At 42.4% G+C, this 19,598-nt stretch overlaps 1 protein-coding gene across 1 annotated transcript; it reads right to left on the reverse strand.

The window, feature by feature from the left end:
* Positions 1–1,626: 1,626 nt before the first annotated feature.
* Positions 1,627–15,770, reverse strand: LOC144259114 (OX-2 membrane glycoprotein-like). Its single transcript, XM_077807294.1, has 5 exons — positions 15,707–15,770; positions 13,711–14,046; positions 4,478–4,783; positions 3,794–3,939; positions 1,627–1,731 (listed from the first exon to the last, which is right to left on the reverse strand). Exons 1-5 carry the CDS (start codon positions 15,753–15,755, stop codon positions 1,627–1,629), a joined length of 942 nt encoding a protein of 313 aa, XP_077663420.1. The 5' UTR covers positions 15,756–15,770.
* Between the last annotated feature and the right edge of the window lie 3,828 nt (positions 15,771–19,598).

Raw genomic sequence — 19,598 nt, forward strand, 5'->3', positions numbered from 1 at the left:
CTGGCAGCTGTAGAAACACTTGCTCCATAGACCCAACTGTCAGCTTTCTCCTCTCTTGCTCAGAAGATGTGCTCAGTGTTCATGAAGTTCCTGGAGCTCCAACCTCCCTCCCCAACCCCCTCATCCCACCCCCCCGCAACCTAGCAATCTTCCCCCCACCACAAGCACCCTCTCAGCCCCAGCTTTTCCATGTCCCCCTTTCCATAGGACTCCCAGAAACCTGCTGCCTCCTACTGACCTTACTCCCCTCTCTCCTTGTTCAGAACCCTCCATGCCCAGAAGGATGTCTGGGTGTCTGAGCCCCTCCTCCACACCCAGCTGCTCTCTAAGCTTTTCCCTTCTGCTACCCACAACCGCCATGACAGACACCCTTCAGCCTCTGACTCCTGAGCTCCCCCTTTCTTTCCTTCCCCCTATTCATAACCCCCCTCCACCACACACAGCCCCTACAGCTGCTGCAAAGAGTGTTCTTTCTACATCCTCTCCTGTCCTAACTTCCCTCCTCTGTCCAGACTCATTCTGCTGACATGCTGTCTAGCTTCAAGCACCAGCCCTTTCTTTTCCCCATGTTCCCTTGCTTCAAGGCCCAGCCATAGCTTTGTTCCTTCTCCACTCTCCAGTGTCTCCCCCTCCTTTGTCCTGCCCCCATAATGAACATCTGGTGCATGGCCTCTTCTCCCTGCTGGGCTAAGTATCCCTTTATCGCCTACCCCCAATGCCCTCCTCCAAACTCCTTCCTGCAACTATGATGCAACGGAGTCAGGGCACGTGGAGAAACCAATTGTGGTCAGAGCAGAACACTGCGGAAAGAAGGGAAGTTAGTTGCGGGGAATGGAGAAGGGATGAGGAGAAGAGAACAAAAGGTTCCCCTTCCTCTGACATTTTCTCTTTCTGGGAAAAGCCCCAAGATCCTGTTAGTGCCAGTTAACAGATTTCCCATTACTGATGGTTTGTGGCTTAAGGCCTGCTCCTGGCTCCAGTCCCTCAGGGTAGCTACTGGCCCTGCTGCAGCCTTTGGGTTTATCTCTAAGAGCTTTGAGGTTCAAGTCCCCATGTCTTACAGAAGCTTATTATAGGGGTCACTAGTGGCTGCTGCTTTGCTGGCTCCTCTCAGTGTTATTTCTCTATCACTGTATTCGCAGCAACTCTCAGAGGAGTACCCACCACAAAGTTAATTCTTGCTTTATCTATTCCCTCTTTCAGATAGTTCAAAACTCCCAGCATCATAAAATACAGCACAGCCCCCCAGGCCTCGAAGAAACAGCCTTCGGGTTCGTGGCATTAGAAGCAACAACAAACAATACGCATAATACAAAGATGTTAGAAAATACAAAACTTGTGTTTTATTGTGCAGATCTGCAAAACTATAATTTAACAGTCTCTGATAAATACCTACTGCATTATATATACAACTACTCTTATTGGCTCATTTATTCAAACATAAATAGAAATAAAAAAAAATTGTGGGATTTTTTTTTTGTATAAAACATGGCAAGTTGCACGTAATGTGATTCATGTGGAAGTCTGAGATGTTACAAATACAGCTAGACATCAGTTTCACACATCCAAACCCAGCACTGTTTTCATTTCACCACTGTAAGGCAAAATTCTCCCAACACCATGCATTCATCTGTCCAAGAGTTCTCTAAAGGGAGGAAGCTTGTCAGGGCCTTGTTTATCATTTTTAGTGTGCTGTCCATGCCTCATGTCCTTGGTGCATATGGGAAGAACCTGGCAGAAGAGAAAAACATTGCTTTTTAATAAAATGTGAATGATTTTGGTGCTGGAGTAAGGCGCAAGGCTGACTGCCTTGTCTGCTGATGGACTGCTTCTGCCTGTACCAGAGATGGAGGACAAGTTTCTCCCACATGGTCCCACCAATGGGACTCTAGTGATTAGAGCAGTACAGCCTCCAAAAGCGATCTTTAATCTTAGCCTCTCTGCACAGTGCTGCTTTCTCTACAATGTTGAGCTGTTGCTGAAAGTATTTTCCAGCAGTGGTTCCCCTGATTTTGTACTGAAAACTGTTTAAGGACCATACTGTAGATCAGACTAAACCATTTCCATTTTTGTTTCTCAAAACACAACTGAGGCTTGCTTCCAACAAGATAGGCATCATAGACCGGTGGATACGGACGGAGTCAGATCTGGATGATCTCTAGAAAGTCACTTCACTTTTTCTGTGCCTCAATTTCCCTACCTGAAAAAGGAGTTAATGATATTCACCATCCTTTTCAAAATGCTTAGATATAAAAATGAAAGGTCATAGGCAAGAACTAAGTAGCAGCGTAAGGCATGCACAAAAGGGAGTGCTATGATTTTCCATTGATAGTGAAATTTACACAGTGATTGATTTTTGGAACCTCCCTCCCTGCACCCCCCTCTGCCACATATACACACAAATAGATGGGGTAATTTCTAGATATTCCCTATCCTGGCTCGGGTACAGGGGCAGCTATTTTAATCTGAGCCCTATTTCCTACAGATCTCTGAGTCACCTTCTGCTCTGCATTACAGGTGTGTGCTATAAGTTTATGGTTTCAAGAGTTCTAAAACATTTATTGCCTCAATTTAAAATGGTTCAAAGTATTAGGAATATGTGGCTACAAAACCGTAGTTTCAGTTTGTTGTTTTACTCTATGTTAGGCCAAGCCATGGGCACAGAGCACTGTAAAGGAGCAAAAGGCTTAAGTCAAGTGGCTTAGTCTTATTAGGCTATTTAATCAAGTTGTTCAGCCATGTGTGATGGGGCAAGGCCAGATGGCTATAGAAAAGTAGTGGGAGACAGATATATTAGCTCCAGGCTAAACCAATCCCTGGTACCAGGATAAGTGAAATGGCAGCTGCTCTAGGTCAATTAAGACACCTGGTGCCAATTAAGAACTTCCCAGAAGGCAGGGAGAATGCTAGGTTGATTGGGACACCTGAAGCCAATCAGGGGCTGGCTGAAACTAGTTAAAAGCCTCCCAGTCAGTCAGGTGGGTGTGCCTGTCAGGAGCTGTGAGAGGAAGTTGAGCTGTTGGAGAGGCTGAGTAGTACACACCATATCAGGCACAAGGAAGGAGGCCCTGAGGTAAGGGTGAAGTGGAGCTTGAGTAAGTGAGGGCTGCTGTGGGGGAAGTAGCTCAGGGAATTGTACATGTCATGTTTCTAAAAGGTCAGCTACCATAGCTGATACTATTAGGGTCCCTGGGCTGGAGCCCAGAGTAGAGGGTGGGCCTGGGCTCCCCCCCTCCCCACCTTTGCCCCCTGATTAATCACTGAGACTGGGAGACAACAGAGACTGTGCAAGGAAGGATAACTTCTCCTCACCTCCCTCGCTGGCTTATGATGAAAATGGCTCAGTAGACTGTGACCCTTGTCTCTAGAGAAAGAAGGGTTACGTGGAGGGTCACAGTGAGACTATGAGGCTAGCGAAATCCTCCAGGAAATGCGGGACCCACGGAGGCAAGGACAGAGCTTTGTCACACATGTTAAACTGGTTTTGAGCCATTTTAGTTTGAGCCCTGTTCCACACAGACCCCTGAGTCTCTCTTTGCTCTGTATTACAGGCGCCTGTACTATCAGGACCAGAAGAACCCTGTGACTTCGAAGACTGGAGCCTGAGTTTGACTGTGTTACAGCAGCATTGTCATATTCTCAAACAAGATTACACAGGAATCACAAAACACTCAGAGGCAAGTTTGACAAGTATTGACAAACCCAATGTTTAAAGTCTGGGTTCAGTGTAGCAGCCATGAGTTTATTTACTAGCACAGACTAGCCCCTGAAGAGGCATTTTGGGAAAACTCACCCAACAGAGATCAGCTTTGTTTCTATCCATTTGGTGTTGTCGCTTCCAGCGGATGGACAAGATACAGAAGCAGATGCACAAGAGCCCCAAGGGAATCAAAGCAACCAATACGTAGATTGTTACAGCATCGACTGTTGCTGATTGGCCTGTAGGGAAATCAGCAAGCCTTTAACATGGTCTGCCACTGAATAACTATCTGTCAGACACTCCTTCACCATTCTCCAAGGGAAAGAAGAAAAAGGGAAGGCTATGGGTACAGGGGTCTGACAGAGAAGGGAGAGGGGCAAACATGCAGTGGCATATATGAGGGGCACTTCCAAACAAAATTCCTTTTACCAGGGCCTCATGCACTGTTTATATACACAACAGTTTGTGCCCAAGGTTTTTGTGGGGGCCATTTTATTTCTGTGGCCTGGTGTTAGGTGAGTGTCACCACCAGTCACTCTTCTCTCTCTCCCATGTGTACCAGACCCACCTCCCCAATTCTCTCAGCTGGCCCAAAGGTCCTTGTCCTCACTCCCTCCTGCGCCAAGAGTTCCATCATTCTCTTCCAGCTTTTCTGGGAGCACCTCCCTTTCTTCTGCCCCAGCCTCCCCTCCTTTGAACTGCCTCTTTCTCTTCTCCCTCCTGTATCAGAGAACACAGCTTCCTTTTTCCTCTTCCCCACACCAAGCTCACACTCACCCTGGACCTGCCCATCCTTGGACAGAGTCAGCGTCACGTTTAAGAGCGGATGTTGGATCACACAGCCAGCTGGGTTCTCCCAGTGAATCCTGGAGGGGACATGTGTGAAATTGCTGATAACAGTCACAGTCTGGTCTGAGTGATTGATGAGATACTGTCCTGGCTCCTGCTGAAGGTGATGGGACAGGTTCCAGGTGATCACTGGAGCTGGTTTCCCTGTTACTGAGCAGCTTATTTCCAGCACCTCCTCCTCACCATTGTCTGCACTGGACACGAGCTTGGCCTCCAGTATGGGCTCTGATATTGCTGTTAAGCACAAGAAGGAAAACCCATTATTAACACTTGCAGCTCTGTCACTATGGTAGCTTAGCGAGCATGCTTGGGCAAAGAGGAACTTGGTGCCTGTGTCTACTGTTGACTGAAGAGAACAAGGACGGCATTCGGTTTTACTGCTCAGTGCTGTCTATCGTCTCAACCTGACAGGGTCCAGCTTGTGATACATGGACTTTCAAAATGTCAGACAACAATACCAAAATGAAGAAGTCATGGAGGCACAGGGTCTGCACTAGGCCATAGCTTTTAAACAATCCCTTAGAGGAACCCCTTCAATGCACCAGACTCCCAGGGGGATTTCACTCTTCCTTAAGGGTATCCCACACAACCTCAACGACTCCAAGACTGAGGGTTGGTCCACACAAGGAAAGTTAGGTCAGTCAAACTCCATTGCTCCAGTGTGTGAAAAATTCATACCGCTGAGAGACATAGTTAAACTGACTTAAGCCCCAGTGTAGACAGCACTAGGTCAACCTAGTTACCACCTTTCAGAGAGGTGGATTTACTACAGGGAATGAAGAATCCTTTTCGTTGCTGTATTGTGTGTACACTACAGCTCTATAGCTGCATTGCTCCAGCTGTGCCACTGTGTCATTTCTAGTTTAGACATAGCCTGAGCCTCTGGGCTCCAGCACACCTGTTTCACACCCTGAGCTCTGCCCCGCAAGTCCAATTGAGATGGTCTCTGAAGAGGAGTCTTTTTGTCCTATTCTGGGATCAATGCACCTCAGCTAGTATTTGCAGTGATCTCAGGCAGTCTTTCCAAAACAGAGTAGGGTTTGTTAGCCAACTAGAACACAGCGTTACCAGGTCCTTAGGTTAGTATAGAGATGCAAAGGCCAAGACAGAGTTCAGACTGGCCAGTGTCAGGGCTCTAACCAGCCAAGCTGCTGTAGAAGCCATCTTGGCCGGTTTCAGCCTGTCCTTAAATGACCCATTCAGACCTCCCCAGACAGTTAGGTGACCCAGCACCTCATATCTTCTGCTCTGCCTCAAAAGCAGCTTTTTAAACTCTTTGTGCTCGGTACATAGCAATTCAAACTTCAGAGGGAAACTGAAGCATGCATCGGAATAATAAAAATATTAGCCAAATTCCCACATTCCTCAAAGAAGAAAGCAGCCAAATCAGAGGCGGGGAGAATAGAAACATGGGTGTCACAGACCAAGACTCAATAACATCATTATCAGATTTCAACAATAGTGCTAAAGAGTCAGTAAAAAGCAGCAGGTGGTGTACATGGGAAGTAAGAAATCAAATGTAGCTCTAAAATTGTTGATCGTCTCCACTCAGCCAGATTTCTGTTTCTTTTCTGTTTAATTTTTTAAGGGGAATTACTGCTAGATGAAAGATTCTGGGGCTCTCAGCCCTGCAACTGAAGTCCTCTGTTTATACAAAAGTAGTGCAAGCTTCCCCACACAGACAACTTCCAATCAATGTATGATAACATTTACTGCATATTTATGTGGTCATGTAACTGCAGCTGATCAGTGTCTGTCAATAATGTGCACATTTTTTTTTGTTTCTTTTACATGACATTTAGGGTGTGTTTATATTTAGAGATTATTATCATTATTAAGGACAAGATTTACAAAAATGGGTTCCTGAAGTTAGGTGGCAAAATATGGCTTTAGAAACCAGAGGCTTGGTTTTCACAAGTGCCGAGTGAGCATCCAGCAGCTCCCATTAACTGCAACAGGAGCTGATGGGTGCTCAGCACTTGTGAAAACCAGTTCACTTATTCAGATTCCCCCATCCTGCCAAGACTTATGTGGGCACGTAACTTCACACATGTGAATAGTTCCATGACGTTTGGTGCGACCACTCATCTAAGTGACAGGTTTCAGAGTAGCAGCCGTGTTAGTCTGTATCCGCAAAAAGAACAGGAGGACTTGTGGCACCTTAGAGACTAACCCATTTATTTGAGCATAAGCTTTCGTGAGCTACAGCCCACTTCATCGGATGCATACTGTGGAAAATGTTCACGAATGTTCCACAGTGGAAAATGTTCACAGTGGAAAATGTTCCTGTTCTTTCATCTAAGTGGTGCATCTGTGTAGGATTAGAGCCTAAATATGGGATTAGGAGCCCAAACGTAGCCACCTATTTTTGAAAATCTTGACCAGAGTGTTATGTAATTGCAGCCACAGCAGCTGTAATTTAATTTGAGTCAGAGCTAAGAGTTCTGCTGTGATGAATGAGTATATTATGTGGGCAATGCAACTTTTATGCTGTGATGAACTATTCATTACCTAACTTTGAAGTGCTGGGCTTGTGAGTGATGTGATTGATAACTTCATTGCCATCATTAGCAACTGTACCAATTTTTAAACAAACATTTTTATTTTTGGAAATTCCCAGGTTTATGAGTGTTTTATAAATCATTGCTTCCTCTTGCACAGGTAAATGACGATATTATTCTTAAAAATTCATATTCATGGAACAGACGAGAAACTAACTTAAAGGAAAGTGTGGGATCAGCCAAGTTTATATTGGCTCCTGCAGATAGCTGTACCATTCAATATGCCGCTGACAAGACTGGATGAATTTTCCAAGCCATAGTGGTAGGAGGGCAAAAGTAGGACATCATGTGGCAACCTTAATAATGGAGAGGCTACAGCCACTCCGTGCTCAGAGTTGGAGACGGAGACATTCTAAAGGGGAACTGTCATAAATATAAAGGGAAGGGTAAACCCCTTTGAAATCCCTCCTGGCCAGGGGAAAAACATCCTCTCACCTGTAAAGGGTTAAGAAGCTAAAGGTAACCTCGCTGGCACCTGACCAAAATGACCAATGAGGAGACAAGATACTTTCAAAAGCTGGGAGGAGGGAGAGAAACAAAGGGTCTGTGTGTCTGTCTATATGCTGGTTTCTGCCAGGGATAGACCAGGAATGGAGTCTTAGAACTTTTAGTAAGTAATCTAGCTAGGTACGTGTTAGATTATGATTTCTTTAAATGGCTGAGAAAAAAATTGTGCTGAATAGAATAACTATTTCTGTCTGTATGTCTTTTTGTAACTTAAGGTTTTGCCTAGAGGGGTTCTCTATGTTTTGAATCTAATTACCCTGTAAGGTATCTACCATCCTGATTTTACAGGGGGGATGTCTTTATTTCTGTTTACTTCTATTTCTATTAAAAGTTTTCTTGTAAGAAAACTGAATGCTTTTTCATTGTTCTCAGATCCAAGGGTTTGGGTCTGTGGTCACCTATGCAAATTGGTGAGGCTTTTTATTTAACATTTCCCTGGAAAGGGGGGGGTGCAAGTGTTGGAAGGATTGTTCATTGTTCTTAAGATCCAAGGGTCTGGGTCTGTAGTCACCTAGGCAAATTGGTGAGGCTTTTTACCAAACCTTGTCCAAAGCAAGGTTTTGGGAAGTATTTTGGGGGGAAAGACATGTCCAAACAGCTCTTCCCCAGTAACCAGTATTTGTTTGGTGGTGGTAGCGGCCAATCCAAGGACAAAGGGTGGAATATTTTGTACCTTGGGGAAGTTTTGACCTAAGCTGGTAAAGAGAAGCTTAGGAGGTTTTTCATGCAGGTCCCCACATCTGTACCCTAGCGTTCAGAGTGGGGAAGGAACCTTGACAGGAACACTAAGCTGATCTTATTTTTTATCTTATGTCTCTCTCCCTACAATGAATTTCACGTACATTAGATTCTATGGCATGAGCAGTTTTTTTAAGTTGTACTTAATTTGTTTACAGTGGTTGTGCTTGCTCATGAGACTTCACCATCAGCTTCTCACTTCCCCGCATCACTGATCAAGAGAGGGACTGTCACATTACCCAACTGATAGTGCTGATAAATTACAATAGCGTTTTTCTTAAAACTGCAGTGTCAGAGCCAATGGGGATTTCAGCTGGAACTTCTCAAAGTCTCCCATGTAAGTCTGGAAATCGAAGGGCTCAGTCTCACAAAGAGCATTCTGTTTCAGTTCACAAATAACCCTTTGAACTTCTTCTTTTTTTCACTGGGTACGTAAAAATAACAGCTTTTGACTACCTCCGCCCACTGCATCGGCTTCAAAACTGGATTGTGACATCCAGAAACAGCGAAGCAAAACCTACACAGATCACACGGGCCAATGTTTCCTGCAACGTTCCACTGGGAGGGCTTTAGGGGAGCATCAGCAAAGAATCATTTACAAGAATGTTTAATAATACACAGCACTTATATGACACCTCCCATTTCAAATCATTTTACCAAGTCACAGAGCAGTCACTGAGGCACAGAGGTATCGGAGCTTGCCTAAAGTCACATACATCTACACAGGGGCAGACTAAGGTAGCAGCAAGTTTCAGAGCCTCAGGCTGTGGACTCAGCGCTACGGTGCACAAATAGCTGCCTAGACATTACGGCTCAGGCTAGAGCTCAAGCTCTGCTGCCGCAGGAAGGGGAAGGTAAGTCTACATGGCTCGTTTTAGTGCCATAGTGCGCGCTTGCGTCTGTAGATCCAGGCTCGGAGACTCGCCGCCATAGGTACTTTTTTCCTGTGTAGACATACGAGTAAATGGCAGTAAATGCTCCACTAAAGCCCTCCCAGTGGAACGTTGCAGAAATAGAACTATTGTCCCAAATCTCATTTCCTTCCAGTTCTGACTAGACCGTCCTCTGCCTACCCATATTAGAACAAAGGGTGATCACCACAGAAGACATATACAGCAGATCTCACCAATTCTCTGCCTAATTAGCTCTCCAACTCCAATATACAGAGGATGAAAAATGTTTCATTCATCTTTACTAACATTTGACAACTTTGGTTGTATTTAATTTTATTGTCTGTTATTAAATAATACAAAGGACACTCAGATATAAAGAATATAATCTACTCTAAGGGCCTGAACCTGATCCCACTGAAATCAGTGGAAGTTTTGCAACTGACTTCAAATGAGAGCAGGACTGGGTCTTATTTTAGGGCTTACAATTGTATCAGTGGATGTAGACAGGAATTGGGAGTGCCTCTGCCATTGACTCACTGCATGGCCTTTGGCAAGTAACTAGTTTCTTTGCACCTCACTTGCTCCATCTATGAAATAGGGATAGTACTTATCCATCATGCTTTGAGATCTTCCGAGGGCTGGTGCCATCTATGTGTAAGTTATTTATAACATATCTAGATACACATGAACAAATTCCTAAAGGATTCTGTAAACTGGCCAATCTTGATTCTCCCTAAACTAGCCACTAGTTAACAATTGTTTCTCTCCCTCAGATTTAAACTTCGGCAACTTCTATTTATTCTTCTTTCGTAATATTTTGTAGATCTTAAATTCTGAAGGATATCATGTAATAAAAAACATGTTGGAGGGGATGCTTGGAGGTTTTTTTAAACTCAGGGAGTGTCTCCTATACACTATCATTTTCACAAGGTTTCTCTCTCCTGTTCTAGCAAGGCAGCTTTGAAATTCCCACCTGAAAACCTATCCATTCCCCCATATCTAGGCTTCCTGCACGTATGATATACACCACCTGATTTGACTTCACTTCCCTTAAACAGGTAGAAAGAAGTTACGGTGGCAACACAGGAAATAACGCACATATGAAATATAGAGGTCACAACTACCTGGCAATCACTAGAAGGTAAACTCCCTTGTAATCCCCACCAACCCCTCCAGGGCAAGTAAACTGACAATTTCAGTTCAAGCTGGGATCTCCATAAATTGATTTGCACCTTGCTGTGAGAGTGACTGTGAGTTTCAGAAAGCCTTTGGGTCCATTCTCATAACATGTCCCGAGAGAGTAGGAATACTCCCCCCATCCTTTTTAAATATGTTAACTCCCATTAATAGCAACGAGAATAAATACATAAATCAGGGCTTTAAGTAGCTTTGAGACAGGGACACATGAATTGTGCAAAATGAGGTGCCTGTGCTGGGGACACCCAGTGTAGACTAAAAGATTTGTAATCTATTTGGACAGAGAGTGCAAAATATTTTTTTGAGGATATCACTGGATGCGAAACAAAGGGAAAGGATCTTAGATATGATCTGGAATCCATCCAAGTGCTAAATCTTATTTTATATTTCAGAAAAGGTATGTTTGCCTTGTGTATTAAACAGTGATAAGATCCTTGTGTGTGGGATCCATCAATAACTAACATCCCTGATAAGGAGATGTCATACAGTCTTATTTGAGCACCTAGAAAGTTTAAACATTTAAAACAAACCATTCCCTGGCCTGTTCCTGTCTGGAATTATTAAGTGTTCTTGTAAACTGCCTGGACAATAGCCAGTATTTGCCAGCCCTAGGTCAGTGGCCCTATGAACATAACTAGAGTCTTTTCCAACATCTTTTTTAATACAGTCACCTGCTGGTTTAGCCTCAGACCTCTCTTCCTTCACAGGGTGGGCAAGTGAGTGATGTAGAACAATATTTACTCTAAAAAGAAAAGGAGTACTTGTGGCACCTTAGAGACTAACCAATTTATTTGAGCATGAGCTTTCGTGAGCTACAGCTCACTTCATCAGATACATACCGTGGAAACTGCAGCAGACTTTATATATACACAGAGAATATGAAACAATACCTCCTCCCACCCCACTGTCCTGCTGGTAATAGCTTATCTAAAGTAATCGTCAGGTTAGGCCATTTCCAGCACAAATCCAGGTTTTCTCACCCTCCACCCCCCCACACAAATTCACTCTCCTGCTGGTGATAGCCCATCCAAGGTGACAACTCTTTACACAATGTGCATGATAATGAAGTTAGGCCATTTCCTGCACAAATCCAGGTTCTCTCACTCCCTCACAGACTAACACGGCTGTTACTCTGAAACCTGTCAATATTTACTCTGTGAGGGTGAAGTCCCACCAACCAGGATAACACAATCCCTACTGCTATTTTTTTAATTAGATGTTATCTCACCCTACAGGATCCTGAAGTACTTTATAAACTCTATTTGGTACAAAAAGCTCCTCAGAAATGCAGCTCTCTCTGTAGCAGATGATGGTAACCATAAGGTTTACATACAGGAGTGTGAGGAGAGAAAGAATTTTGGCCTCCGGTATCAGGACAAATCCCTGCTCTTATCAAGAATGCCTTGGGATCTTAACACCCACATAGATCAGCCAGGACCTGGGCTTTTACAGTTTCATCTGGAAGACCCACATGCAGTAAACTTTATAGAATTCAATCTGTTCACTTGAGAACAAAGAGCCAAGTTAATGCACCTGGGATCTGATTCAGCAGTTCCACCCATTATATTTCCATCATTAGAGCCAACATTTACGTGGGAGCAGAATTCACCTTTCCTGTACTTGAGTGCGACCTCTGGCCCTCAGACTGTGTGTCTCACACATTTGCTGGATTGTATCCTCTGACTAAGTTCTCCATACAAAAACCTTAGCTTTTAATTAGTGTGGAGAAAAGGAAACATGGGATTCCAGTAAGAATGAGACTTGTGATTATCCCCAAACTATAATTAACATTTGTCACCAACATAATTAAGAGTTCTCTGGTTACTTGCAGATATAAAAGTTTCCTCAGTTACATAATAATAAAATTAAGATTTTAAAGGGATATCAACTCTCGTGCTTCACAACCAGCCAGTAACTGCTTGTGGGGAGGTTTCTCCTAGCCCAAATGCATATTATGATGTAATTGTTGCATATATGGATTTTATACCTTCTTCTGAAGCATCTGCTACCAGCTACCATGGAAGGGCTATTAGTCTCATTCCATATGGGAAGACCCACCATCATCCATTTTAACCAGTATTGTTTAATTTATTTATAACAGCACTTCACCCTTATGTAAAAGTAGTAGTATAATGTTAAAAACAAAGACATCTCGCTCATATGAGACCAAACAACAACATTCAGCCAGTCGTTTTTTTTTCAAAAGTAGAACAAAACCACCAGAAAACTCTCAGAAACTCCAAACACTAACGTTTGTCAATTAGAGAAGTGAACAACGGTGAGGTTAGACTGTATACATTATGACCTAAACCACAGAAACAAATGTTCATGAGAGCACGTGCATTCGCAGAAAGTAAGTACTTTTCAAAAGGAGAAGTTTGCTATTGGGCAGATCAGAGCAACGCAGAATATAGGGCTGAGTGCTCTGTAGACTTTGGAGAAAATCTCCCTGGTTTCAATGGTAAGAGAAAGGACTTGGATGTGCAGGGCCTCCATTCTTGAGTTTACAGGATAAACAGAAAAGATATTTGTACACAATTCTTAATGCTATCCTGTAGCAAACAACCCAGTATTTTTTAAAAGCACATTTCCCTCCCCACTACCTAAAACGTTAAATTGACTTCTTCCCATAATTTGTCTCTTTAGGTTTAGGAATTAGTCATGGGTCCACTTGTCTCCTTCCCACCGGAAAGACAAAGCCTTTCTTCCTAGCCCCTTCGACTCCTCCACACTTTTTGTTCCTTCAGTTTTCCAGAAGTGTTTCAGCAAGAAAAAAAAAACACCTTTAAACATCTGAATATTTTGTTTTGACTTTCTAAACAAAATATTTTGGTTTTTCAGTTCAAAATGACTGTGTCAAAATTTCCTTTTGTTTCAATAAAAGCAATCAAAAACATTTTAAAATGGTCAAAATCTAAACAAAACATTTACATTTTGTCAAAACTAAACCTTTTGTTTGACCCCCAAATGAATTATTGTTTTTTACTTTACAATTTTCCCCCCCCAAAAATTTTTTTAAATTATTTTTGGTTTGACCCAAACTGTTTTGGTTTAGGTTTTTTTTTTTTTTTAATTACCATCCATTATTCACACAACTCTGCTCACCATCAGAGGTAAAAAACCAATGAGGAAGGGAAAATTAGGTCACCTTCCCACTGAGAAAGAGAGAGATTAACCAGCGCTGCCACTAAAGACAATCACAAACTAGGGAAAGGCTGGAGTTTCTGAAAGGTCAAAGCCCCCCTTTGTGATGATGAGGTCTTACCATAAACCTTGAGGCATGTCCTGCCAGTGATGGATCCCATGGGAAATGTGTTGAAGATACATTTGTAACAGCCTTCGTCCTGCAGGGTGACTGCATGAACAGTAATGGCAGAGACCGTCAGCTCACTCTGGGTGAAGTTCACACGGCTGCTATAGTTACCCAGGATTCTGTGTCCGTTAATCCTGCTGTAGGTTGCTATGTTGCCTTTGCCCTCTCCACTCTCCTTCTGCCAGGTGACTTGCAGCACTTCATGATCCATGACAAGCTGGCATTGGAAAGTAACATTTTCTCCAGTCTTGGACGATTGGACCTTCCTATGAACGACCTGCAGTGAGCCTGTGGGCAGACAGGACACATAATTTTGAGATTCCCTTTCATCCACCATGGCACATACTAAACAGAAATTCCATTATTTACCAAGGCAACACCCCTCTGCAACTTCTGAGTGAGAATTCTTGGCATGCTTTGCCTGCAGACCTTCCATAAAGAGATTCCCTGTGAATCAGACTGGGACATTAAACTTCACCACGACGAATAAAGCAACTCCTAGCCCATCCAATCCTAGGCCTGTCTGCTCAAGTTTCCAGCAAGAAAGCCAGTTCAGATCACAAGAACAAGGGCAATTACATTATTTGTGATGAGGACATTTGTCTGCTCGATCTGACTCACACAACACTTACTCTTAAGCTAATGAACAGCTCCACTATATTAATGATTTCTGGACCCTGTGGACATCTGTCCAATTGGAAGGGAATTCATAAAGCCCTAGCCCCCCACCTTGCCCTTAACACACATTTTGACATCCCCTACATACACATCTATCAGAGACCAGAAAGGTTAGGTCAAGTCAGACTGAAGTTTAGAGCGAATGCTTCAATTATAACTTATTTTCCAACCACAGTCCATGGACCACTAGCCACCTGCAGAGCCCTTTCTGACAGCTCGTAGAATAAAATGTTCTGAGAATCAGTATTAGTGGCAGGTTTCAGAGTAACAGCCGTGTTAGTCTGTATTCGCAAAAAGAAAAGGAGTACTTGTGGCACCTTAGCGACTAACCAATTTATTTGAGCATGAGCTTTCGTGAGCTACAGCTTATCAGTTAGAAGGGGACATGCCCATGAAAACCTGTCTCTCTAAGCCAGAGAATCATGGGAGTGGAGCTCACCATGCAAAATTATTGTCCTTCTTCTCTTTAAATGAATAGAAGCAGGCTGAAATGCCATTAAGGCAACAAGTGGGAGATTTCCAGTCTTAATCTTTCACTCAACACTACTTTTCTCACAAAGCCAAAGTTAACATTACTTGGTTAGTTTACATCAGTATGTGTACCATACACCAGCATATGAAGAAAGATGCCAGCAACAACAGGCACAGCACTGAAAAGAGTGTTTTGTACATTAACTGCTGCTTCACAATCCACATGAGAAACTACATATAGTGTTCTTGAAGAGGTAGACGGTTGTCCCATAATACGATGTGGCTATATTTCCTTCACACAGGGCGGTGTGGCAAGGATCAACTAGCCTGTATGTCAGTCATTACAAACGACCCCATCTTGACCAGAAGGAATCCATTTACACTCCATAACCAAAATCTCTGTCGTAACGTAAGCTGAAAGCAGTCGTAGTTTAGGTAGCTCGTTTGCTTATTGTAGTTTGTAAATAAATATGTCCACATACCTCGAGGTAATGGATACACTCCTTTTAAATCAAACTAAAGACACTATAAATAAAATCAGAAACATGAATAATGCAGTGACAGCACAGGAAGCATTATCAAGCTCATTTCTGCTTATCTCCAGGTCACATCACCAAGCACAACACAGCTGTGTGTCTGGCCAGAAGTGTTATATCATTGATGGCGTTAATCAGGAGGTGGTAAATGAGGAGCAAGGGGTTCTGCAAAGATCTTATAAGAGCTGTACATCACCAGGTTAGCAGGATGTTTGGTCAACAAAGTTTCACATACAATTTTAGCCAAAGAATAGAAAATTTACCTGCTGCTATCGCCCAGACCCAAGAGAAGAAAATGCATGTGAATATCATCTCAGCTGTGCGATCAACTAGATGAGCAGGCAACAGAAGGCATTCAGTTCTGAACTTCCCTTTTTATACACTACTCCCTTTTGGGACATGCCAGTTCGTCATCTACTGTAAATTATATAATTAGACTCTTCCCTTCCGCAATAACAGTACATTTCCTTTGTAGAGCAGCTATGAGAAATTCCCATTGAAACCTGGATATACTGATGACTACTGCTGCTTTGTAATTCAGAAAAACAAGTATTGGCAGCTAATATGGATGATCTTTCATCTGCACTCATGGAAATTTAAACACAAAGGTAAATGCAGTTGTGTGTATGTGTGTTCATCTGGCTACAAATAAAGGAGAACTAAAAGATGGGATATTGGGAAAGGGAAGGTTAGATGTCACGAGTGGATGCATGTTGGAGGATCTAATTTTCAATCTGCCGGTTGATAACAAGGAATATTATTCTGAAGGTCTCCCGCATAATCCCAACACTCCATAATTCTGCATGATCTACTGGAGAGAAACATGGGCTGGAATAGCTGACTGTAGTGTCAATCTTGAAGGAGATGTATGGACAGAGCGGAGTGAGAGTTAAAAAGACAAAAGAGGGTTTGTTGGAAATCAGGACTAAGGTGAATGGGAATAGCAGGGGTGTTGCAGGAAGTATTGCCAAACTCAAAAAAGATTATTTTGTGGTTTTTTGGCCTGTCCTTTGATATTCCAATTCCTCCTCCCCATCCCCTGGCTCTCCCTCTCTTTGTCAATTAATGCTGTCTCTTCCCTCAAATTTATTGGGTTAACGTGATTTTGGCCCCAACTGCAGAAGCTCTCACCCCCACATCTGTCTGTTTCCTGCCCAGCAAACAGTCCTGTCTCTCCAGTCTCTGGTTCGAGTCTGTCCCCCAGCCTCAGCTCTGCTTCTCCGAGGCTCTTCGCCGCCCCCCCCCCCCACCTACCAGGCCTGGGTGATGCAGCAGAGTCCCTCACTCCCCTTTAAAGGCCAGGTGTTACAAGGTGGGAGGAGCAGAGACATCAGAGGAGGCAGAGGAGGTGTTCTGTTCCCCCTCACCCCATGAGAATGGCGTCAGGTTGCTGAGGAGAGGAGGAGAGCTCTGCCTGTAGCTGCTGATTGGTTGCTTTGGCCCAGGAAGCTGGCAAGTAGGGCAGGCAGCCATTCAGAGAGGGTTTGCTCCCCAGCATGGCTCAAATTCTCCTGGGGGCTGTAGGGTCTCGTGTCATTGTCCGATGGGTGCTAGCCCCTGCCAAAATCCAGTCACTCAAAATCATCATGAGAGTTGGCAACACTATGAAAACTGGTGAATACTGAACACTGGGGAATATTCCAAATCTGTTTATAACATTTTCTGTGTACATTACATTTGTTTACTACAAAATGGTATGGTACTGTTTCTTTGAATTTTGGCAGTCAACTACTGGCATCTAATTAATCAGGGTTTTATATACAATAGCCCTGAAGTTTAACTCCATGTAACACTTTCTGAAAAGTCCTGAAGACAGAACACTAGACTTTCAGACAAGCTCAAGCTCAGATTTTCAGAAGAGCTCTGCTCCCATGCAGGCAGCTAAAGAGAAAGGCCAGAATTTCCTAAGTGCTCATACAACAGCTTTCAACGTTAACGCAATGGGCGCCAAAAACTCTTGACAATGTGGTATAGATTGTGGGTAGAGTTGGCTGAAAATTTTTGTCCAAAACATTTTCTTGGCTCAAAAATGCAGATTTGGGTCAACCAAAACATTTCACAAATTTGTGTCAAATTCATTAACTAATTTTGGCTAATAAATAAATAAAATCAGAAAAAAATCAAAATGTTTCATTTTCACATTTTCAAGAAGAAAATGCCACGTTTTGTTCAGGATTTTTACTGCAATTTTGTAAAAATATTAAACTCAAAAGCCAAACAAAATGTTCGGTTTCAAGTCAAATAAAATGTTTAATTTTACTCACAATGATTTTTTTTTCATTTTTTGGTTCACACGGTTGTAATTGTGGGTACCAAGCCTTTTGACAATTCTGGCCATAGTTCTTACTCTAATTTTTAATGGTTCAGAATGCACATAAAAGATAGTTAAAACTTAGAGAGGCAGCATGGTCTGGTAGACTGACCACATGACTGGCAGCTAGGTACTCCCAAATTTTAATCCCTGCCACTGATTTTCTGGGTGGTGTTAAACAAGTCTAAACAAGTTAAACAAGTCTCTTATTCTCTCTGTGCCTCAATTTCCTCATCTGTACAACAGGAGTAATACAAACCTACGTCATTGGATGTTGTGGGTAGAACTTAGAGTTATTTTTATGAATCTCTTCATTTGATTAGTTTAGTCCATTATTCTCACTGTCAGTTGTCTGTAAACAGGTAATTATTTGTATTAATTTGTTGATAATGCAAATTCTTCAGTAGCTTAAGCCAGCAAATTTCAGCCTGTAGATTGCTCACAAACAGCCTTCACTCAGTTACTCTCTATTCAGAATTTGCTTCTTAGACGTCAATTGATTATCTGAATCCTATGGTGTTCTTTCTTAGACGTCAATTGATTATCTGAATCCTATGGTGTCCTATGGTTTCCTGACTGGATGACCTTTTATAAACTGTTATGACACACACAAAAAATTGTTTTTTTTATTAAGCAAATCTTAGATGCAGGCCTGAAATTTATGGTCCTTGTATGAATATTCAAACAATCTTTGAGTTGCACAAATATTTGTGAAAGGCAAACAAAAACAGCAGGCCCAAATCAAAATATTATTCCAAATTCTCCAAAATGTTCACAAAAACATTTCCTTTTGTGTCTTAGCTCTCATTCTGAGGATTAATTCATTAATGCTATAAGAATGTAAAGGGTTAAGTATCAGTATTACTATATGATTAGAAAAAATATTTTTATTGTGGGTTTGAATAGGCTGCTTGTTTTATGAATACCTAAATATGCTCTCTAGGGTGTCTTTGTAAGACAAACATATCACACTGCTACCAGGAACAAGTAATCTGGCCTGGATTTAAGAAGGAACCATATTCTCAATATTTCATTGCCACTTCAAATGAAACTCAAATCACTTCATGCTTTCATACTTCTTTTTTCTTTTTAAAGAGATCCTGACAGTGTGGTTTCTTTCTTTATTTTTTTAAAACATTTATCATTTTCAGTGTCCCACTCTGCTGCTTGATTCCTGCTAGGAAGCTGTTCTCCCTTTGCAGTGTTTCTGGCCCAACCAAAAATATTAAGTACTTGAAATTTAAGAAAGACTGTCCTTGTGAGATTTCCAGCACAATTTTCCAGATGCTAGAAATTCAGATAGCTTTAGCTGCAGAATGAAACACTGGAATACTGATTCCAAGTGACAGGAAGAACTTGTAGTTCTGAACAGGTGAATTTTGTAGTTTACAAAATATCAAATTTATAATTTCTCAAGGTGTCAGAATTTCTCATACCTGCGTTAAGCCAGCACAGCTCCACTGAAGTCAATGAAATTTGACTTACATGCATGCATGCACTTACATCAAGTCTGGCCTTAGCTCCCACATTTTTCACTAATGGGATACTGATCTGTAGAGAGAAAAGCCCAGATATATTTCAGGCTTAGCTAATGCAGTTTCTTCAATTAGTAGTGTTATATAATTATTATATTATAATATTTAACTGAAGCTTTTCCAGCTGAACTGCACCATCCAGTGATCAAAACAGGAACTTCATTTTATTATTTGTTAAAACTCTATCATGGTCACCATTAAGAGTTTGAATTGCTATTTGCAGGAAGCATAGGTGCTGGAACCCTCTGGCTTGAAGTCGTAACAACAACCCAAATACATAGTTTCCGCCTTCAGTGCCTCACAAAATTT

Source organism: Eretmochelys imbricata, chromosome 1 (genome assembly GCF_965152235.1).
Source record: "Eretmochelys imbricata isolate rEreImb1 chromosome 1, rEreImb1.hap1, whole genome shotgun sequence".
In the NCBI taxonomy this organism is placed as follows: domain Eukaryota; kingdom Metazoa; phylum Chordata; order Testudines; family Cheloniidae; genus Eretmochelys; species Eretmochelys imbricata.

Bases quoted from the DNA above. Each gene is read 5' to 3' on its own strand.
- LOC144259114 (XM_077807294.1), bottom strand. From the start codon at position 15,755: ATGATATTCACATGCATTTTCTTCTCTTGGGTCTGGGCGATAGCAGCA. The intron at 14,047-15,706 runs GTAAATTTTCTA...GTCTGCCCACAG, and splicing joins GGTCTGGGCGATAGCAGCAG to GCTCACTGCAGGTCGTTCAT. The intron at 1,732-3,793 runs GTGAGTTTTCCC...CTCTTCTGCCAG, and splicing joins ACAAAGCTGATCTCTGTTGG to GTTCTTCCCATATGCACCAA.